The 22,877-nt window shown below is 38.5% G+C and overlaps 1 protein-coding gene across 4 annotated transcripts in view; it reads right to left on the bottom strand.

The window, feature by feature from the left end:
• Positions 1-22,877, bottom strand: part of gpr137c (G protein-coupled receptor 137c) — an 82,843-nt gene that overhangs the window by 35,721 nt on the left and 24,245 nt on the right. Inside the window, exons 5-7 of one of the 4 annotated variants that reach the window (XM_043697653.2) lie at positions 21,062-21,187; positions 18,622-18,746; positions 5,783-9,404 (exon numbers count right to left, since the gene is read on the bottom strand). In XM_043697653.2, coding sequence (XP_043553588.1) covers positions 9,203-9,404; positions 18,622-18,746; positions 21,062-21,187 — 453 coding nt within the window. In that variant the 3' untranslated portion in view covers positions 5,783-9,202. Of the gene's footprint in view, positions 1-5,782; positions 9,405-18,621; positions 18,747-21,061; positions 21,188-22,877 lie in introns of those variants that run through there. The other 3 variants (XM_043697654.2, XM_087989858.1, XM_087989859.1) reach the window with 3 other exon arrangements.

Raw genomic sequence — 22,877 nt, 5'->3', positions numbered from 1 at the left:
GAAGTGGTGGAGGCTGGTACAATTACAGCATTTAAAAGGCATCTGGATGGGTGTATGAATAGGAAGGGTTTAGAGGGATATGGGCCAAGTGCAGGCAAATAGGACTAGATTAGGTTACAATACCTGGTCGACACGGACAAGTTGGACTGTAGAGTCTGTTTCTATGCTGTACATCTCTATGACTCTAAATCAAATGAAATGAACCACAGAAAAGATGAATGGCCAAGGGCTACAAGAAACTATCCATTGCAGCAAAAGGGCAATTTTTAGGTTTGTGGGAAGCATCAGGTCTTCGGGCTGGAAAGAAGCCTTAAGCTGTTTTAGCACCCTCCAATGGGTCAAAGTAGAAAAAAAGGTCAGCGAGTTAATCTTGGTGAGCCACCAAGAGAATCTTTTTTGGTGAATGTGTCAGAAGTCACTGAAAGCAAAAACTTATAATTCATTAGTACTTCAGTAACGAACGTTAGAGTGAAGACAAAAATGATACTTCACTGGGGTTGACTAAGTGCACTGCAGGGAAGAAAAAGGCTCAATCTTTCTTTTTGTTGTTTGATAAAACCTTTTACAAATTGTCTTAAAAATTTAAAAATGCTAAATATGATGTAATAAATGTATGTTTTTCATTGAAACTGCATTGACATTTGTGTGAATACGTTTGATGACTTGTTACAGTAATAAACAAATTGTAAAAAAAATGTTTGGCAAGCAGAGTTTCATTTTGGAATCTGACTTGTACAGTATTAGCATCAAGGCAAAAGTGAGGACTGCAGAGGCTGGAGATTAGAGAATGTAGTGCTGGAAAAGCACAGCAGGTAAGGCAGCATCAGAGGAGCAGAAGAATTGATGTTTCGGACTTTTGCCCGAAATGTTGATTCTCTTGCTCCTTGGATGATGCCTGACATGCTATGTTTTTCCAGCACCACACTCTCGACAGTATTACCTTCAGCTGGGAGCATAATATGAGACGTCAGATTCTGGAGTGCACAAATGAAAAGAAAAATAGGCTCTTAGTTTCAGGGCAAGTTTTCTACAAGAGAGTTGACAGTTAAGGGGAGGTAGGCAGAAAAGAGGAGCTGAAGCCATAATTTGATCAGCAATGATTTCATTAAATGGTAAAGCAGTTTCAAGGAGCCTAGTGACTTGCTCGTCCTCCTACTTCTGACCTTGATTGAGTGGAGACCCTGAGCTTCAAAGTGTACAAAAGCAGGGAGACAAAGGTAACTGACACATTCTCTCTTCCTTCATAAGTTTTCAAAAATAATGTCAGATAACTGAATTTCCAAATCTTGTCCCTTTCCCATAAAATAATGCCTTTTCCTGTCCAATGGGCCTGAAATCGAGTCATGACATAGTCAGGAGACAATGCAGGATGTTCCTCCCAGACCATCTTCATGTCTTTTACCTCTACTGGCTATTTCCATACTTTTGTGAGGCCAATATCGTTGAACCAGTCAGGTCAAGCACTAAAATAAATTCCTCTGATCTCTTTTATCAATTGCAATTACACCACTTAAGTCACTCTTAAATCCAACTCTATATAGTGGGACCAGTTTGCATCATCTATTTTCTCTCTCCAACCCCCCGTCATTAATCCTTTTGGAAGACAAATTGTTTTCCGGCAGTATCAGTGATTTACTTGCTTCAGTGTCTATCAAAATCTTTATTCATTTCCTCATGGTTCAGAAGCATGAAGCAACACTTTCCCTTTGAAATAAAATATTCAATCCCCAGTAGTATGATTTTGTATAATGAGGTATTCAAATTTCAGTGCCAGATATATAGGCCTGTTGACCCAAAAACTGGCTGCTCATGTCAATAGCATTTCCCAGTGGCTGATCACAACAAGCAAGATATTTACCATATCCAATCACACCACAGCTGCTGAAATCTCAACATAATATTTAATGTTAGATGTGAATCTGCAATCATTTTCTGAATGTACAAAGAATTACATAGTCTTGAATTGGTTGTCAATCTGGCAGGCTTAAAGTATGGTGCATATACTGGGAAGCTACATTTTAAAATACACAAAGCTGCTCTGTGTCTGTTTCAACTTTATATAGCTATTCATTGGCTTGTTTCTTAAGGGAATTCAATCTGCCTGGTTTAAAAATTTGAAAAGCCTGGCTATTATCTGTAAGTGATAAGGGGTGCACTCTCCATGGCAACACATCTCCCAATTAACTTGCTAAACAATCAGCACTCACCTCTCAGGCAGCATAAATGTTAGTGTTCCACTTGAATTTGTATTCTTATGAAATATCCTGATGAGTGCAAGATGAAAAACTTTGACAAAATATCTCTGTTCAGCAATACTCTAATCTGACATTCTTTATAAATACAGAAATAAATTCTTGACTGCCCCAAGTCACCTCTCCCTTCCAAGGGAATATGCTCTACCATTACAACAGCTTCAGTTTTAAAACTTTTTGTTTCCTGACGCACACTTTTCTGATGATTCATTCATTTTACTGGATTAGGTCTCCCATTTAACATCCCACAATCGGCTTTAGTTTGGTCAGTTTTTTTATACATGGAAGCAATTTAGTTTATTTATCATTTTTAGGTTCTAGCTTTTCTTCTTTATTATTTAAGCAGAATTATGTTTGCTGTCCTAAACTTTCCATCTCCAGATTTCATATGCCTGAATTCCTCATTGAGCCCCCTTTGACTATCACCTTACATGTATTAACTGAACGATTGTTTGTTCATTCACATGACAGGGCCGTCACTGGTTAGGCCAACACTTATTGCCCATCCCTAATTACTCAGATGGCAATTAAGAGTCAGCCACATTGCTCTGGGTCTGGGGTCACACGTAGGCCATGTCCAAAAAGGACTTCAGTGAATCAGATGGGTTTTTCCAACAATTAACACTAGTTTCAACAAAAAAAACCACAAAATCTGGAATTAACAAATTCAATTCCACCACCTGCTATGACATGATGTGAGTCCAGGTCCCAAGAACATTACCTGGGTTTCTGGATTAATAGTTTAACAATAACTCTACAATATCATCATTGCTCCTTTGGAGACCGGCATCTGCCAGAATTGACAATTCTTGGATTTTCAATATTGGATTTTCATCCAAGTCAGTCTTCAGGGATACTGGAATACTATTTCTAAATTCTTCTATGATCATCACTTCCCTTATCTCAGGTTTTTCTATAACTCAGTGATTGAAACTCAATGAGTGAGTTATATTTTGATTTAACTTGCAAATTCTATGTCTGACTGATTAGGTTACTTTGTTCTAAATTTCTTTTCCCTTTTGTGTCATCACTCTTATTTTTCTCCCAATTAAAGATTTTTGCTGCTTTTTCTATGAACTACGTTTTTGATTTCTTGCTGAATCTTTGAGATGTGACCATTCGAACTATCTCTATCTCATGTTTTTACTCTTAATTCTAAATGCTGACTAAGCACTAAGTTTCTGAGCTTTACAAGACCATCCATTTACTAATACTTCCAATTAGGTTTTGGAAGTTGGGTTTCTGAACCCGAGAAGTGAATGTACAGTGGTAAGCCAGGTGATGGCTGCTCCAATCTATTAACTCAATGTAGCCATAAAGTCAGTGCTTTTAACAGGAGAACACAAATTTATTAAGTAAAAGAAATAAATTAAGACAATTTGGAAAGATCCAATCATTAGCAGCAAATAAATTTACCCTTTCTACTTGCAACATCTTTTACACTCCAGTGAAGAATCAGGGAGAAGGTGAGCACTACAGATGCTGGCGATCAGAGTCAAAGAGTGTGGTGCTGGAAAAAGCACAGCTGGTCAGGCAGCATCCAAGGGGCAGGGGAAAAAAAATTCAATGTTTCAGGCATAAGCCCTTCATCAGGAATCCTACTAAAGGGACTTACGCCAGAAAAGTCTATTGTCCTGCTCCTCAGATGCTGCCTGACCGGCTGTGCTTTTCCAGCAACACACTCTTCGACTCCAGTGAAGCATCATTCTTATCTTCATTTTTAAAATTTCTCACTGACAAGGTCACAAGCATTTCCTTTCACCAATGTTTTGCGCATTCACTGGTCATGATTCTCGGTCTCTCTCCCAGACCAGCTAACTCACTGAACTGTTCCAAATGATTTTCGGAAAATCAGAACTCGACAGCACTGAAAAACATATTTTTAGAATCCAAGTTCCCAGAAACATTAATTTTTCCTCAAAGTGCACCACCTTATCAGATACCCAGAGTCTTTTGACCCTGTTGAGAATTTTAAGGGTTCAGTGTGATACCCCAGGGCAGCCATCACTGGCTTTCCTACCACACACAAACACACACACACACACACACACACACTTCTTAGCTTCCAAAACATAACTGTTCTTTAAATATCTTTCCCTTCCTCTTCATTATTTTGTTGATGATCTTTGAAAGAAGGTCCATGGCCTGGAGTGAACGCACTGCTGACTGACATACCACCAATATTTTATGCCGTATGTCATCATTCAAAGTCTTTGGAAAACCCTGAAAGTACAGTCCAAGCATTTAATTTACTCAGTTTTATGGAAAATTTCTAGGGGTCACTCATGCTAAAATTTTAGATCAAGGGCTTATTAACAATAGATTTACTGTGACTGTACTGGCAGTGTGATAATGTCACAAGATAAGTGATCCAATAGAGGAGGCTAATGATCTCAGGACACAGATGCATTCAAACCTCAACGCAGTTGAGGAAGCTTAAAATATAAATAATCAAGTCTAGAACAGAATTCCAATCTCACAAGGAGGCTGCTGTAAAACCCATTTGATCACTTGTCCTTTAGGAAAGGAAACTGCTAGGTTTACCTGGTCTGGGCCACATATGGTTGATGACCAAGTGCCTTTTGAAATGGCCTAACAAGCCACTCTATTCAAGGGCTGTTAGAGAAGGACAAATGTTGGTTTTCTGGAAACACCTACATCCCATTAAATAATTACAATGGCTTAAATTCCAGAATTCTGTTGTGATGATCACCAAATTAACTTCCACTAACACTTTTAATAAGTTGAAATGACAACAATACCAATATCACTACAATAATGCAACTTTTCTTTTTTATTCCTCTTTTGTTTTTAAGATTTGTACCTAAGTACTTTGTACCCAAGATGATGCCATGAGATGCTACATTGTAAACTTTTCACTGTACTCCTGTACTTGATTACATAATAATAAAGGATATTCTATTCATATAGAATGATATGACAAGTACAATACTCTGATAGCCAATCTATAATCATATGACTTTATATGCTCCCTATAACTCAGGCCAAAGTTTCTGTGAATTGCACAAAGTATGATCAGGCTCCCAGTCAATACGACATTTAGTAGATCTATGCTTCCTTTCCTCATTTCCTCAGAATTTGCTTTGGCCTCAAGCATTATAGGAAAATTAACACAACTGGAAATCTCAGTCTGAACTGATTTGCATTTGGACCTCTTCCATTAAAACTAGCTGGCACCTCAACTAAATAGCGATATCACATAGGGCAGCAGACTGTGTTTGGGGCACTTATCCCTAAACCCAATGCCAGCATTTCTAAATTTAAAATTAATAAAAGGAACATTTTCATAGAATGATAAAAATGATAGCACAAGATATGGTCATTCATATCAACTTAGCCTCCAAGATTCCTTCCCAACATGGTCACAAATGTTAAGTGACAAAATAGCCCTCTTAAATAATTTTACAGTCAGCTTCAGCCTTGTGACTTGCCTATGTATTTCGTTACACAAAATTTAAAAAGTGTTTTAACCATCGAAATTTAAAACTTTTCAATTAAAATATTTTCCCTTTACGAATGCCATAAAATGTTTATTTAAATATGGTAGCACTTATTACAACTTATTACATAGTAAATCCATTACATTCATTGGCCACAATAAAATAAAGCCTTCAAAGCAGCTTTACGGTTAACAGTACAAATGCAGTGGAAAAATTTACAGATAAATCATAGTATTAACAATACAGGTACACTTAAATTCTCACAAAGACACTTAAGTATGAAGATTTACAAATGTTCAATATTGTAAAGTTATTTGAAAGTTAATGAAAACATTAAAGAAAATAATTTATAAATAACTTCAAAAAAGGGAATAAAGGAATCAAATGTTTAGATGTTTTTCAATATTTCTGTCTTGGCACCAATAATTTAAACACAAAGAATCAGATTAAATTTGGAGTGTTTTACTTTGCTGCATAGACAGAAATAAATTATCTCCTTCAAAACAGAGGTTCAGACCATATGGAAATCAAAGCTTCACAGCAGAACTAAGCTGACCACTTACAAACCACATATCAAGACAAGGCAGGAGTAATATTTGTTTGCTTGTTCAGATCCTGGTCCACAGAAGACTTCACACAGCAATGTGATAAGCATTTGATCCTCAGACTGATTGCCAGTTAGAAAATTCACTCATGGACTGGATGGAAAATACAATTAGAATGAGCTCATCGTTCATTAAGCAAGCTAAGTTTGCTGTGAAAAATACAGATAAGTATGATCTATTCAGAAAGGAAATAGAATTTAAAATTGGAGAAGATGGCAGCATAATGGCAATGTCACTGGACTTTCAATTGAGAGGCTAACATTAGTGTATTGGGATCACTGGTTCAAATCCACATATAGCAGCTGATATTAATTGAATTTAAATTTGAAGTCCTGGAATTGAAAACAAGTCTCAGTTACCAAAGTAACACTGGATTATTGTAAAACCCATCTAGTTTGAGAATACGCTTTAGGGAATAAAAGCTGCCACCCTTACCTGGTCTGGCAAATGTGACTCCAGATTGACAGAAATGTTTGTGTCTCTTAACTGCTCTTTGAACTAACCCAGCAAGCTACTCAGTTCAAGAGCAAATAGGGACAGAAAACAAATGCAGTGACATCCGTATCCCATTACAGTACAAAAAAGTACCTGAATTTGGTTAAGGCAGACATTTTTGAAATGATTTGTGGAATAAATAAATTCCTATTTAATGGCTCAAATTTTTTTAGCTTTCACATTTCAGCATGAATATGAAGAGTAATTATTTCCAAAGATACTGTACTTTGAGTTTTAAAAACTGGCAAGATATGTAATCCATTTGGATTAAATTGTGCACAAGTTCAGGTGCATTGCCTGCAGAATAGCAAATCTACAAGATAGAAACCTGACTGCAGATCAATAACACTATGCATTAACAATCAATACAACTATAAACAGACAGGAATCATTTTAATATTTGAAGTGATCTTGCATGACTCTTCAGCAGGTAGAATGTTTTCAAGAAAGAAATTAATCTTTACTCTGCATTCATGCAATATAATGACTAGTGCATACATATTCTTCAAGAGAAACACACATGTATCTTGAAAAATACCTCAGGCCACAAACAGTTCTAATTGACCAATTTTAATGCAAAATTAAAGTTTAATTGGTGACTGGATAAGTGAATTTTTTTACAACAATCAAAACATTCAGAAAGACATTTTGCAGATTGAAAAAAAAACATACTGAAGATTATTAACTTCCAGTCTGCCTCTCACCATACACTTGCCCATCTTATGAATTAAAATAAAATTCTTAAGTCTCAATCTTTTTCTGAGGTACCAGGCTTCAGAACAAGAGGACTATTTGATAGTAATCATATAAGTAACTGCATTTCAGCACTAGGTACAAATCCAAACTTTTAAATTCATTATTAAAATGTACCAAATATACAGAAGTGAGAACACGTTTTGGGCCATTTTTACCTGATAATTTCCACTGTTACAATTGACAGCCAAATCCTAACAAATACTCTTATACAATGGTGTCAAAGTCAATTTCCATTTTGAGACTTATGCATAAACAAAATTATTTAATCTCAGGAACTCATATTACTTTCAAGCTGGAAAGTTTTACCTAACATTGCAGCAAGTCAGAAATATGAAGTATAAAGGGTATGCAAATTTAGCACACCTCAAATCCATTAGAGACTGGTCCTGTTGCTATTCCATTAAGGTCCTGAGTCATACATATAGTATTGTACAACTTCCATTTCAGTAGTTAGATATAAAAATACAACACATTAAATACTTAGTCTGAAAAAATGTAATAGCTTATAATTCACATTCATCTGCTTAAGTAGCTGTACTGCTTTCATAAACACACTCAAAAGTGCAAAAGAATAACGTGCAAACTCGTCTAGTATCTTACCATACATGTTTAATCTGTGCCCTACAACTGTCATGTACTGTACCTAAGTATGTGGCTGCTTCACGGAATGTTCAGGTGTGTACAAGAACATGCTGGTGTACACATATATGTTTAACTTTACATTACATACAATGAAATCCAATAATTATTTCCATCTTGTTTGGAGAAACCAGCCCTCAACTTGGAAACCTCAGCTAACCAAAAATATCACATGGTTAATGAGGTCCACTAAAATAAACATGCAACTCTACCAAAATAGGTTAAGTTAATGCTAATAGTTATAGGCTACTGTAGTAACTGGCAATATTAATACATGTACAGATATTAAATTCTATTAAACACAATTTTAGCCCATTTATGAGATTTTGAATGGCAAATAGAAAAACATTGCATTAGATATTACATTCAAATGCTTTGTTGATCACTCAGCAAATTTCCACGTTAGGCCTCAGATCTGGAATATTAGTGGCTTGGAAACACAACACAAACAAATGTGCCAATATTATTTGCCCATGACCATGACAACATCATGTGCAGATATTTTTAGTTGAAATTCATGCACCACATATTATAGTATTTAAAGCAACCATTCTATTTTTCCGGTTAGATTAAAATTACCATTTTTTAAAAATTCTGCTCTCCACAGAGCTATCGCACAATAAAACAGGCTGTGAATAATCTAGTCATGAAGAAAATACATCCTTCTGCTCAGCCCAGGCCAATGCTAAAACCTTCCAGAAATTTAGAATACTGATAAATCCAGATGCAATCTGAACAAAATTCCAGAATGTAAGTGCAGATAAAAGTGCAATATGCAGTCCAACTTGCTACAGTTGAAACAAGCGGCAATACTATTGGACATCTTTATCCTTCTTTTCTAGTCACTGGTGCAGTTCTGAAGGTTACTTTATTGACATCTCTTTCTTTCATAGTGCCACAAGTGTACTTGTTCTTTCAATCATTCTTTCATAACATGCGAAGGGCCATAAAAACTATGTAAACATTTCCAAAGAACTGAAACTGTACAGGCCCATTAGTTCTGTGGTGTTGAATAGTAGTTTTGTGGTGTTGAGTAATAGTTATGATGGTGGTTGTTTTGAATATTACCATAAGCGAAGAGAAGTGGTGCTGTAGCTGTTGGAGGTCCATTCAGCAAGTGAGAGACTACATTGTAATTGCTATTCCTATGGATGGCTCCATACCAACCAGTGCCTTGTGGTGTTGTGGATAAGATGCTTTAAAAATAGTAGGAAGAAAGCAAAAAGGGATTTTCAGTTTAAATAAAAGGAAAACTTAATTTTAGACGTTAACATTTTCATCTTTAACTTTATTCCTTCCCCAAATTATACAAATAGGTAGGTAGCCAACCTGCTCCCAAGCATCTGACAATGCTGTTACAACATAATGATATTTTTTCTTTGTATCCCGATTGGGGAATCTTCAACAACTTTTCAGTGCAAGCAGGATCAATAGCTCATGTCAGGGAATCTCAAGTTGGAGACAGACATCTCTGCTGCTTCGGGTATGTTGCTCAAGAGGTAACAGAGCACCATAATTTAGAAATTGATGGGACAAGGATCTTACCTTAATCATGCACTGTCAAGGGCTATCACACATTTACTGAGAGCTTTGTTGTCAGAATTCAAGTACTGGATAAAATGAAAGATGCATGGCCTCCACCACAGATGGGATTTAGATACAGCGCAAGAAAATTTAGGATGAAACAAGCAGTAATCTTGTTACGGGTTGTGAAATACAGTCCAGTTGTAATAAAGGAGAAAAAGCAAGCATACACCACAATTCCATTTCATGTCTCAGTTCATGCTGAGTTTCTAAATTAACAGTTGTGGGTATTGTATGATCGATATCCCTTGAAATTTCTAATGTCTGCTGTGATACGCCAACTACCTTACCTGAGCATCACGAAGCTTAATACTGACCACAGCCATGTCTACAAATAGAGGAGAGTTCCTGGATAGTTCAGGCCACTTGTGGGAACATCTGTTCATGACCATCAGTAAGAATGACCATTATATAGCCCTTGTGGAGACAAAGATCCATCTTCATACTGAGGACATCTGTTGTACAGCACGATGATGAATAGCATTGACTTCAAACTGATCAACTAAAGAGTGGGCACCCATGAGGCAATGTGGGCCATCAGAAGCAGCAGCAGGATTGTACTCCAGCACAACCTGTAACCTCATGGACCAGCATATTCCTCGCTCAATCATTACCATCAAGCCAGAGGATCAACCTTCGTTCAGTGAAGGCATTCCTAAAAACGAGGTCTCAAACCCTGGTGAAGCTACAGCACAGGACTACTTGCATGCCAAACCACATACACAGATGCAAAGAGATTCCCAACCAATGGATCATATCTCAGCTCTGCAGTTCTGCGACATTCAGTTTTCAATGATGGTGGACAATTAAACAACTCACTCCAGGGAAGCCTCCACAAATATTCCTATTTGCAATAGAACATAGAACAATACAGCGCAGAACAGGCCCTTTGGCCCTAGATGTTGCACTGATCTGTGAACTGTTCTCAGCCCGTCCCCCTACACTATCCCAAAATCATCCATATGCTTATCTAAGGATTATTTAAATCTCCCTAATGCGGCTAAGTTGACTACATTGGTAGGTAGGGCATTCCACACCCTTACCACACTCTGCGTAAAGAACCTGTTTCTGATATTTGTCTTAAATCTTTCACTCAATTTGTAGTTATACCCCCTCGTACCCTATCTAATCCTCTGATCATCTTGTGGGTCTCTATCAAATTCCCTCTTCGCCTGCTTCTTTCCAATGACAACAGACCCAAGTCTCTCAGCCTTTCCTCACAAGACCTTCCCTCCAGACCAGGCAACATCCTGGTAAATCTCCTTTGCACGTTTCCAATGCTTCCACATCCTTCCCGAAATATGGGGACCAGAACTGTACACAATATTCCAAGTGGGGCCGCACCAGCGTTTTGTATATTTGCAGCACGATATTGCGGCTCCGGAACTCAATCCCTCTACGAATGAAACGTAACACACCGAATGCCTTAATAGCAGTATCCACCTGGGTGGCAACTTTCAGGGATGCACGTACATGGACTCCAAGATCCCTCTGCACACCCACACTACCAAGAATCTTCCCATCGATCCAGTACTCTGCCTTCCTGTTATTCTTCCCAAAGTGCAACACCTCACATTTAGCTGCATTGAACTCCATTTGCCACCTCTCAGCCCAATTCTGCAGTTTATCCAAGTCCCCCTAACAACCTGTAACATTTTTCCACACTGTCCACTACTCCACTGACTTTAGTGTCATCTGCAAATTTACTAATCTATCCACCTACATCTGCGTCCAAGTCATTTATAAAAATGACAAACAGCAGTGGTCCCAAAACAGATCCTTGTGGCACACCACTAGTAACCGGACACCAGGCTGAATATTTTCCATCAACCACCACACGGTGCCTTCTTTCAGAAAGCCAGTTTCTAATCCAAACTGCTAAATCACCCTCAATTCCATGCCTCTGCATTTTCTCAAACAGCCTACCATGTGGAACCTTATCAAAGGCTTTACTAAAGTCCATGTTTACCACATCAACGGCCCTACCCTCAGCTACATGCTTGTTCTCCTTCTCAAAATCTGAGGATTGAGAGACAGGACCTGCCCTTGACGAAACCATGTTGACTATCTGAAATCAAATTGTTGCTTGCTAGATGATTATAAATCTTATCTCTTATAATTCTTTCCAAAACCTTTCCTACAACAGAAGTAAGGCTCACTGGTTTATAATTATCTCTGCTGCCCTTCTTGAACAAGGGCACAACATTTGCAATCCTCTAGTCCTCTGATACCAAACCTGTAGACAATGACGACTCAAATATCAAAGCCAAACGCTCTGCTGTCTCCTCCCTAGCTTCCCGGAGAATCCTCAGATAAATCCCATCCGGCCCAGGGGACATATCTAATTTCACTCCTTCTAGAATTGATAACACCTGTTTGTAACTAACCTCGATCCTTTCTAGTACAATATCGTACCTCATTCTTCTCCTCTACAATATTCTCCTTTTCCGGAGTGAAAACCGATGAGAAATATTTGTTTAGCACCTCTCCGATCTCCACAGGATCCACACTCAACTTCCCACTTCTGTCTTTGACTGGCCCTATTCCTACCCTAGTCATCCTTTTATTCCTCACATACCTATAGAAAGCTTTAGGGTTCTCCTTTATTCTATTTGCTAAAGACTGCTAGTGTCCTCTGTTTGCTCTTCTTAACTCTTTAAATCCTTCCTAGCTGATCTGTAATTCTCCATCGCCTCATCTGAACAATCTTGCCTCATCAGCACATAAGCCTCCTTCTTCGTAACAAGAGATGCAATTTCTGTTGTAAATCACAGTTCCCTTACCTTATCACTTTCTCCCTGCCTGACAGGGACATACCTATCAAGGACACGCAATACATATCAAGCTCCACATTTCCATTGTCTGCATCCCCTGCATTTTGCTACCCCCATTCTATGCATCCTAATTCTTGCCTAATCGCATTATAATTGCCCTTGCCCCATCGATAACTCTTGACCTGTGGCATGTACCTATCCTTTTGCATCGCTAAACTAAACGTAACTGAATTACGGTCACACTCTCCAAAGTGCTCACTACAACCAAGTCAAACACCTGGCCTGTTTCATTACCAAGCACCACATCCAGTGTGGCCTCTCCTCCTGTCAGCCCTTCAACATACTGTGTCAGGAAACCCTGACAAATTGGACAAAACCTGATCCATCTGACGTACTAGAGCTATAGCATTTCCAGTCAATTGGAGGAGCCTAGCATAGTGTAAAAGATAAAGCTGAAGCATTTGCAACAATCTTCAGCCAGAAGTGCCCAGTGGATGTGCCATCGTAGCTTCCAAAAAGATCTCCAAAATCAGATGCCTGCCTTCAGCTAATTTGATTCACAGCACATATTATTAAGGAATGGCTGTATTCAGTGGACATCCCAAAGTTCTCTGGGATCTGATTGTATTCCAGCAATAGCACTGAAGATATGTGCCACAGAATTTGCCACTCCGTTTGGCCAAGCTGTTCCAGTACAGCCACAACACTGATATGTATCTGACAATGTAGAAAATTACCTGGGTAAAATACTGTATGTAAAAGACAGGATAATCCAACTCGGCAATTACCACACATCATTCTACTCTCGATTATCAGTAAAGTAATGGAAAGGGTCATCAGTGTCATCAATGAACACTTGTCTTACAATAATCTGCTCACATTTACACTTTATTGGGTTCTACCAAGGTCACTCAGCTTGCGAGCTCATTCTGGTATTATCTCAAATGTGAACTCCCAATATTTGGAGAGTATGACTCACATGACATCAGTTTTGCACATGAGTACGGCACCAAGGAGCCATAGATAAACTGGTTAATGAGAATCCTGGAGAACTTTCCACTCACTCGATTCGGACCTAGTCTAAAATGAAGATGGTTATGGTTTGTGGAGTTCAGTCATTTCAGCTCCAGGACATCTCTGCAGAAGTTCCTCAATATACTGTCCAGGCCTAACCATTTTCAGCAGTTTCAATAATTTTCCCTGAACCATAACATCAGGAGTGGGAATACCTGCTGATGACTAAAAACAATGTTGTGCACGATTAGCAATGTCTCACACACTAAGGTAGCTCACGACCAAATCCAGTATTAACTGAACAATATCCAGGATTGGGCAGATACTTTTGGAATGCTGCATTCAATTCTGGTCTCCCTGATGCAGGAAGGATGCTGTGAAACTTGAAAGGGTTCAGAAAAGATTTACAAGGATGTTACCAAGGTTGGAGGGTTTGAGCTAGAGGGAGGGGCTAAATAGGCTGGGGTTATTTTCCCTGGAGTGTCTGAGTCCGAGGGGTGACTTTATAAAAGTTTATAAAATCAGATTTTATAATAGAGGCATAGATAGGGTGAAAAGGCAAAGGATAGGAGAGTCAAAAGCTAGAGAACATAGATTGAAGGTGAGAGGAGAAAAATTTAAAAGGGACCCAAGGGGCAACGTTTTCATGCAGAGGGTGGTGTGCGTATGGAATGAGCTGCCTGAGGAAGTGGAGGAGAGTGGTACAATTATGAAATTTAAAAGGCATCTGGATGGGTACTTGAATAGGAAAGGTTTAGAGGGACATGAATCAAATGCTGGCAAATGGGATAAAATTTATTTAGGCTATCCAGTCGGCATGGATGAGTTAGACCAAAGAATCTGTTTCCATGCTGTATGGTTCTATGACTCTATAATTCTAAGTGGCAAGTAACATTCATACAATACAAGTACTAGACAATGACAATCTTCAGAGGAAAGAATGTAACTATTGTCTCTTGAAATTCAATGACAATACCATCACTGAATCCCCCACTGTCAACATCCTGCAGATTATTATTGACCAGAAATTGAATTGGCCCAGCTGTAAAAGTTGAGAGCAATCCTGCAGCAAATAATTATCTTCTGGGCTCTGCAGAACATGTCTACCATCTACAAGACAATTCAGGAACACGATGGAATACTCAACTATCTAAATGAGTATAGCTCAAACAATACTGAAAAGCTTACCACCACCATACCAAAATGTACCATATCCACTCCTGCTACCAGTGATACTTAGGAGGAGCATGCACCATCTACAAGATGCATTGCAGAAATTCACCAAAGCTCCTAAGATACATTTTCTAAATTCAATCACTACCATCCAGAAGGACAATGGCAGCAGACACATAAGAACACCACACCATTTGAAAGTACCTATCAAAGCCAATCACTATCCTGACTTGGAAATATATCACTGTTCCTTCAGTTTGACTAGGTCACAATTCTGGAAGTCTCTCCCTAACAGCACTATGTTTACGTCCACCAAATGGACAGCAGCAGTTCAAAATGGCAGCCCCTCACCACCTTCAAGGACTATTGGAGATGGGCAATAAATGCTGGTTTAGTCAGCAGAACCCATATCTCCCTGCGTGAATAAATAATTAATTTCACTACAAGTGTCTATTATTTCAGTCTTAAATGTAGTTCTTTTCCTGTCAGAGATAAACAGAGCATAAATACCAAAGATAACCAGTATTTTGATGCATTGATCAATTGAAAATTAATAATGGGACAGAAATGAACAAGGTTCTGCTAACTCACTTCCCACATTAATTTCTGTCAATATAACAGAAAGATCAAAAAATTTGAATTAAAGATCATTCCCCAGACCAAGCACAACAAAACCCCTTTGATTTATCTCCCCCCCCTCCTCCCCCGGAGTATTTTTGTTAATTTATCACGACATAGAAGACAAAAATGCAATGGCACATGGAGAACACATGTCCAAATGAGACTTGGGCATCACAGTAAGAGTTTGGGAAAATGGAGATCACGGGAATATCCAACAATCCTATTTATGTGTCAGTTAAATTTACTTATCTTCTCCCTGTGCAGGGCCAATATTTTCTTTGTATCAATTTCAGCCTACATTATGCTCCAGAAAAAGTCAATGTTTAACCAATGAATTTGCTGTATACCTATTCACTTGTTAACTATTGCAGGGGTTATCCTTTTGTTTGAGCTAGATTTGGTGTGATTGACAATATCCTACTGGAAGATCTTGCAAGTAGAACTGCATCACCTTAGATTATGCATCAAAGGACTGAAAAATGGATTTCTTTTACAGCAAGTCCTGTTTAAAGTTGGCTCGTTCAGCCCTGATTTTGCTTTAGGGCTGTGAATATATCAGATTTGGTATGTGAACTTTGAGCTAGGACATTTGCTTTAGTGTCATTTTGTATATGACCTGATCAGACCAGTTTGGACAATCCTCTCCCATTCATTGAGACTCACCTTCAGATTGCTATTTCCCTTTCTGACTTCCCTTTCCACTTGCAGCTTCCATCATTCACTTTCTCCCTCTCAACACCAACTCTTAAGCCCTCACTCATAGCAAAGGCTTGGGAGGCAAAGCAGTGAGTGAGGGGGAGTCAGTGAGACAGAAGCAAGTTATTGTGTTTTAAAAATATAAATTTAAAAAGACAGGCTCTCTTTCCTACTATAAATATGTACAAATTCAAGACTGTACAGTATGTCAGCTAACAGGATATAACATTGAAACTTCTTTCTGATGGGCAAATCTTGTCAGAACTTATTGGATGCAATGGGAAAATCTGATTTGTTTGAAGTTATTACTTAAAAGGTATACATTTCAGGAATGCAACTGCAGCTTTAAAGAACAACTTTTTGTAGCTCCTTGTTGGAAGTTTCAGCCGACACATTAAATCTCAGCTGCTTTTTTTTTTCCAGTTAGATTTAACGGAATTTTATTGAGCACTGTCAGTATTACCTCATTACATGATCAACTTGGGTGACAATTGACCAAGACCATCAGGACTTGATTGAGTTTTTTGATGAAGTAACAAAGAAGATTGATGAGGGTAGAGCAGTAGATGTGATCTATATGGACTTCAGTAAGGCGCTCGACAAGGTTCCCCATGGGAGACTGATTAGCAAGGTTAGATCTCATGGAATACAGGGAGAACTAGCTATTTAGATACAGAACTGGCTCAAAGGTAGAAGACAGAGGGTGGTGGTGGAGGGTTGTTTTTCAGACTGGAGGCCTGTGACCAGTGGAGTGCCACAAGGATTGATGCTGGGTCCTCTACTTTTTGTCATTTATATAAATGACTTGGATGCGAGCATAAGAGTACAGTTAGTAAGTTTGCAGATGACACCAAAATTGGAGGTGTAGTGGACAGCGAAGAGCGTTACCTCAGATTACAACAGGATCTGGACCAGATGGGCCAATGGGCTGAGATGTGGCAGATGGAGTTTAATTCAGATAAATGAGAGGTGCTGCATTTTGGGAAAGCAAATCTTAGCAGGACTTATATACTTAAATGGAAAGGTCCTAGGGAGTGTTGCTGAACAAAGAGACCTTGGAGTGCAGGTTCATAGCTCCTTGAAAGTGGAGTCGCAGGTAGATAGGATAGTGAAGGCGGAGTTTGGTATGCTTTCCTTTATTGGTCAGAGTATTGAGTACAGGAGTTGAGAGGTCATGTTGTGGCTGTACAGGACATTGGTTAGGCCACTGTTGGAATATTACGTGCAATTTTGGTCTCCTTCCTATCGGAAAGATGTTGTGAAACTTGAAAGGGTTCAGAAAAGATTTACAAGGATGTTGCCAGGGTCGGAGGATCTGAGCTACAGGGAGAGGCTGAACAGGCTGGGGCTGTTTTCCCTGGAGGATCGGAGGCTGAGGGGTGACCTTATAGAGGTTTACAAAATTATGAGGGATAGGATAAATAGGCAAAGTCTTTTCCCTGGGGTCGGGGAGTCCAGAACTAGAGGGCATAGGTTTAGGGGGAGAGTGGAAAGCTATAAAAGAGACCTCAAGGGCAACTTTTCACGATGAGGGTGGTACGTGTATGGAATGAGTTGCCAGAGGATGTGGTGGAGGCTGGTACAATTGCAACATTTAAAAGGCATCTGGATGGGTATATGAATAGGAGGGATATGGGCCAAGTGCTGGCAGGTGGGACTAGATTGGGTTGGGATAGCTGGTCAGCATGGACGGGTTGGACCAAAGGGTCTGTTTCCATGCTGTACACCTCTATGACTCTATGACTTTATGACAGCATCACAGAACTCTCAAATGTCATATCTTAAATAATTTAAATTAGCTTTGAAAATATTCTCAGTATTTACTTCATACTTAATATTATAAACATTTCAATCAAAAAGTTAATTAGCCAGAAATGAAAGGAAGTCTACCATGTGAAACAATGTGGCAAACCATGGTGCTTTTGAAATTGTTGCTGCTGAGAATCAGCTCAATACAACAGATAGCCCAGGAATGGTCTTGATATACACAGCCAAAATACTTAAGATTCAGTAAGAGTAATTTTGTTGACTGATACATGTAGAAAGTTATTGTATATTGCTCCGAACTGTAATTTTTGAATAAGAATTGTCAAAGCAACATGTACACCCTGAAGTTAAAAAAAGGCATTTCCTCAAACTAGTTTATTACCTTAATCTTAAGAATGACACTTGTGATTGATGGGTTGGGAAAGATAGGCGAGGGAAAATATTTTGCATGCACTAGTTCTGTCAGTCTCCAATCACACTAGTTCAGTGAGCGACAAAATTCTTCCCAGACATTCTCTGAACTGGAGTCAAGGAAACTTTACAGGAATGTGACGACAGTTAGATGAAGCCACATGGCTCAAAAGGTGGTACTACTAGGGAATTTCCTTATTTTTTTGTGGATGAAGAAACTATGAGAGAGTAAATTGCTGGCTATGAAATACTTTGCCAAATGATTACAAATGCGAAAACTTCAAGAATATTCTTTGTCAAGGCTACTACTTTCATTAGTGTCATAAAGTAAACAAAATGGAGATCACCATCGCCAGAAAATAATATTACCCACCTTCCTCTCTCCCCTCTAGAGCCACTGCTTCTACTTAAATCATCATCACTATCATAGCGTCTTGGATTATCGAAAAAGTATGCCCTGGAACTGAAACTGTGACTGTTGATCATTCCACCAGATCCCTGCAAAAGATTTTCATATAAAGTTACAGCAGTTTAATTGAATTCAGGTCAATTAAATCATAGAATCCCTACAGTGCGGAAGCAGGCCATTTGACCCATCGAGCCCACACCAATCATCCAAAGAGCATTCCACCCAAACCCACCCCCTCCACCCTATATTTCCAAATGCTATTCTACCCAGCCTGCACATCCCTGGACACTACTGATAATTTAGCACAGCCAATCTACCTAATGTGCACATCTTTGGACTGTGGGAGGAAACTGGGTGAAACCTGGAGAAACCCCTGCGGACACATGGATAATGTGCAAACGTCACACAGACGGTTTCTGGAGGGTGGAATTGAACCCAGGTGCTTGGCACTGAGACAGCAGTGGTAACCACTAAGCACCGTGCTACCTGAAGTTTACATGTACAGCCAGAATAAAAGAAATGCTGACAGTTAGCACCATATAAAAATTACTTTTAAAGAATAAAATGTGAGCATTTCAAACTTACTTTACTATCTTTTCCATGGCAATTAGGGATTGACAAAATCTGGATTTCCCATTGATACCCAGAGTGCAAACAAATAAAGTCACTTTAAAAAAAAATCCAGCAGCACATCCACTAAAATAAGCAGATTTGCTTTTCCATCATCTGAATGGAATATTGTGGTATCAGAAGAAAAGTGAGTAACGTTGGTTTGGTTTATGACCAAACAATGACATAATTTTAAACAAAATTTACAAGTCCAGCATGTTCGTAAATAGTTACCAGAAACAATATCTGGGACTTGAGGCAAAACTGTTGACATGCTTATAATAAGAGCAAGATAATGTATTTTAAAATTCCTCAAACATAATCAAAGTACAGGCAACTTTGCCAAGAGTATCAATAATGAGTGACAAACTTCTGGAGATTGCTAAATTTTGCCTTCAAAAGCTGTATTCACCAGCTTCCTGAGAGACTGGAAATGTTTCTTTGCAACCTAAATTGTTGTTCAGTTGGACCACTGCTACTAATCCTGGGATAAATACATGATTCACAAAGAGATATCAGACAGTAGGAAAAGATTTAACCAGTTAGATGCTGGAATGAAACTCTTCCTAAATCTAAGTAGGCTTTAGATTTGGAAAAGAATGATTTCAAAACTTCAGGAAGGCAGACTTCAAAAGGGCCATGAAACATCAATTACATTAAACTCAGTGAAAACATTAAATATTTCCCAGGAAAGGAAAACAAAGTAACTTTTGATGCAAATCAAAATCAGTGCATTCTCCTAAAAGGCACTTGGGTAATTAGAAACTATGATCAATAAATGAGCTATGCGGTATTATTAAACTTCAAAAAAGTTACAAAAGTTTAAAAATGGAAATCCAGCAGATAAAGATCAAGGAAAAAAGACAAAGAATTAGGTCAAAAGAAAGCATTAAATAAAACTAAGAAGGGATATCAAAGTTAGTAGCAAAAATATATTTTGGAAGTGATAAGGAGAATATTAGAAAATGAAAGGTAAATGAATGGCAACTTAAATGAATACTTTTAGTCCTTGAACATGGAAGAGGGCTAAATATTCTCAGTACAAGAGGATGTAAAACAGTCAAAAATATAATAATGAATTTGAGAAATGTGACAATGATTAAAGTAACTGGAAAAAGAGCAAATTGCTAGCACTTAATGGTTTTCTATCTCGTGATAAGTTAAATGAGGTGATTCAAATCCACTAATTATAATTTTACAAAACACTTCTTTGAAAAAAATGTGATGTTAAATTGGAATATTCAAAATATCACAGAATTACGTCAAGGACTAAAAAAAAAGTAACTCAGGATATCAATTGTAACAAATGTACTGATAGATCAAAGGAGTGACTGAGCAGTAACACAAGTAGCAGCTGATTAAAATAACTCAACATTTGATAAATGAAGGATTACTGTACTAAGTGCTCAGGACCTTTCTAGACGGAGCTTCGTATTTTCCTGTTTGGGAAGGACATCTAGGAATATGGAACAAAGCAGTTAAACAGTGTTGAGGAACATGATGGCAGAACAGGCTTTAGAAGCTAAATGGTATACAACTATTTTGATATTCCTGTTCATAGTACTTCCTTCCACTGAACAGATAAGAACATTAAAGTTTTTTAGCATTACATTGACAAAAATCACAACATGCAGCATATAGTAGATCGATGAGAAACTTCTGCTACTATATATAAACATGATCTGGAGGAGCCAGTGTTGGACTGGGGTGGACAAAGTGCTTCCAGATAAACCTGTTGGACTATAACCTGATGTTGTGTGATTTTTAACCACATACAGTATAAACAGTTACTTACCAGATTTTGATTTGGTCTCTGCACCCTGAAAAAAAATACCACCAAACTTGTAGGCAACAGCTCCCAAAGGAAAAGAATGATTCCAAATGCCACATAAGCTTGGTCACTGACTTTTTCAACATCTGCCTGTAAAGCAAATGTTAATGCAGCTTAATACAATAGCAAGCCAATTGAAATGAACACATTCCTGAGCAAGTTAACTGGGAAAAAAATCTTAATTTAAAATCCTGTACCTCCCCATACCCTGCTTCCTGAAGGACTCCATTGCATTTTCCCATTTCCTTTGCCTCCACCACATCTGTTCTGATAATTTCCACAGGGGAGAGTGCCTCAACAATTTCAATTTTTCCCTTTAATGAGGTAACCACAGATGACAGGGCCCTCAACTGTGCCTGACCCATCTCCAGTACAGTTGGCCTCCACCACTTCCCTTCCCTCTCACAAAAACAACAGTGTCCCCATGGTCCTCACTTTCCACCCTATCAGTATCCAAAGGATCATAAGCCACCATTCCAACCACCTCCAGATACATATTCCTTTTCAACCCCAGTCAGCATTCCATAGAGACTGTACCCTCTGGGCACGCCGGTTAACTCATCTTCTACTCCTAACACCTCCCCAAACCCACATGGAACCTTCTTATGCAATTGCAGAAGGTTTAACACTTGTCAGTTTACCTCCTCCCTATCCAAGGTCCCAGACACATTCTGCAGTTGAAGCAAATCAGTGAGCTGCACTTCATTCAGTCTAATTAACTATATTCGTACTCAGTGTGATCTCCTTTACACTGGCAAGGCAAACCCCAGACTGGGTGACTGCTTTGCAGAACACTATGTTCTGTCCATAAAAATGATGCTGAGGTTCTAGTTGCATGCTACTTCAATACGATGCAATATTTCTGTGCCAGCACTTGACTCAGGCTTGCTGTAGTGTGCCAGTGAGGCTTAACGCAAGCTGGAGGAACATCTCCATGTTCCATCTAGGTACCTTAGAACCTTCAGGACTCACTGAATTGAACAACTTCAGAGCACGAACACTACAACCTCAACTCATCAGCCACACCAACTTCTTCAACCCCTCTCAATGCTGGTTATCTCCCCTAGGTTTGGTTTAGCATGGCCTGTTCCCAGCATAGATCACCTACTTTCAACATTTTACATCTGTTATTAGCCCCCTACCTGGCATCTCTCTCTCTTAGCTTTTCAACTATCGCTGTCTTTGCCTCCTTCTGGGCACTATCTCCATGCATGCCTCCCACCCAACCCCCATCATTAGTATAAAACTACCCTTCCCCAGCTATTCTCAGTTTGGAGGAGTTACTGGACTTAAAACATTACTTTTGTTTTCTTCTTTGCAGCTGCTGCCAGGCAGAGTTTCCCCAACAATTTCTGTTTTTGTTTCAGATTTCCAACATCTGCTAGTCATTATTTTTAATTTCTTAAGATATCAGCTGACATTACATAAATAATAACTCAGTAAATTATATCATAGCACATTTCATTAAAATTAAACCAAAAAAATTGAATCCACATACTGAATCTGACCAGATATATTAAAGTAGTTTGGAAATAGCCTGCAGTATGAGGGCCTGTTTCCATACTGTAATGTAATCTAATCTAATCTAATACATAATCCAAATTCAGCATACCTTGCATTGTAACATTCTTTTGTGCATTTGCCAAATATTAGATTAGCTGTGACTAATGGTTTGAATTGAACACTAAACGGATGAAAGTGCGTTGACATAGCATATTTCTAATGAACTCTAAGAATTTTCAATTTTAATTATTCATTGGTGGTGTACATTTTGCATTTT

The sequence above is a fragment of the Chiloscyllium plagiosum genome, unplaced genomic scaffold, assembly GCF_037043375.1.
Source record: "Chiloscyllium plagiosum isolate Xiang-an unplaced genomic scaffold, Cpla_swu_hap1 HiC_scaffold_8, whole genome shotgun sequence".
NCBI classification, from domain to species: Eukaryota; Metazoa; Chordata; class Chondrichthyes; order Orectolobiformes; family Hemiscylliidae; genus Chiloscyllium; species Chiloscyllium plagiosum.
The sequence above is the reverse complement of the archived record's forward strand: the minus strand, read 5'-3'. Positions and strand labels throughout refer to the sequence as shown.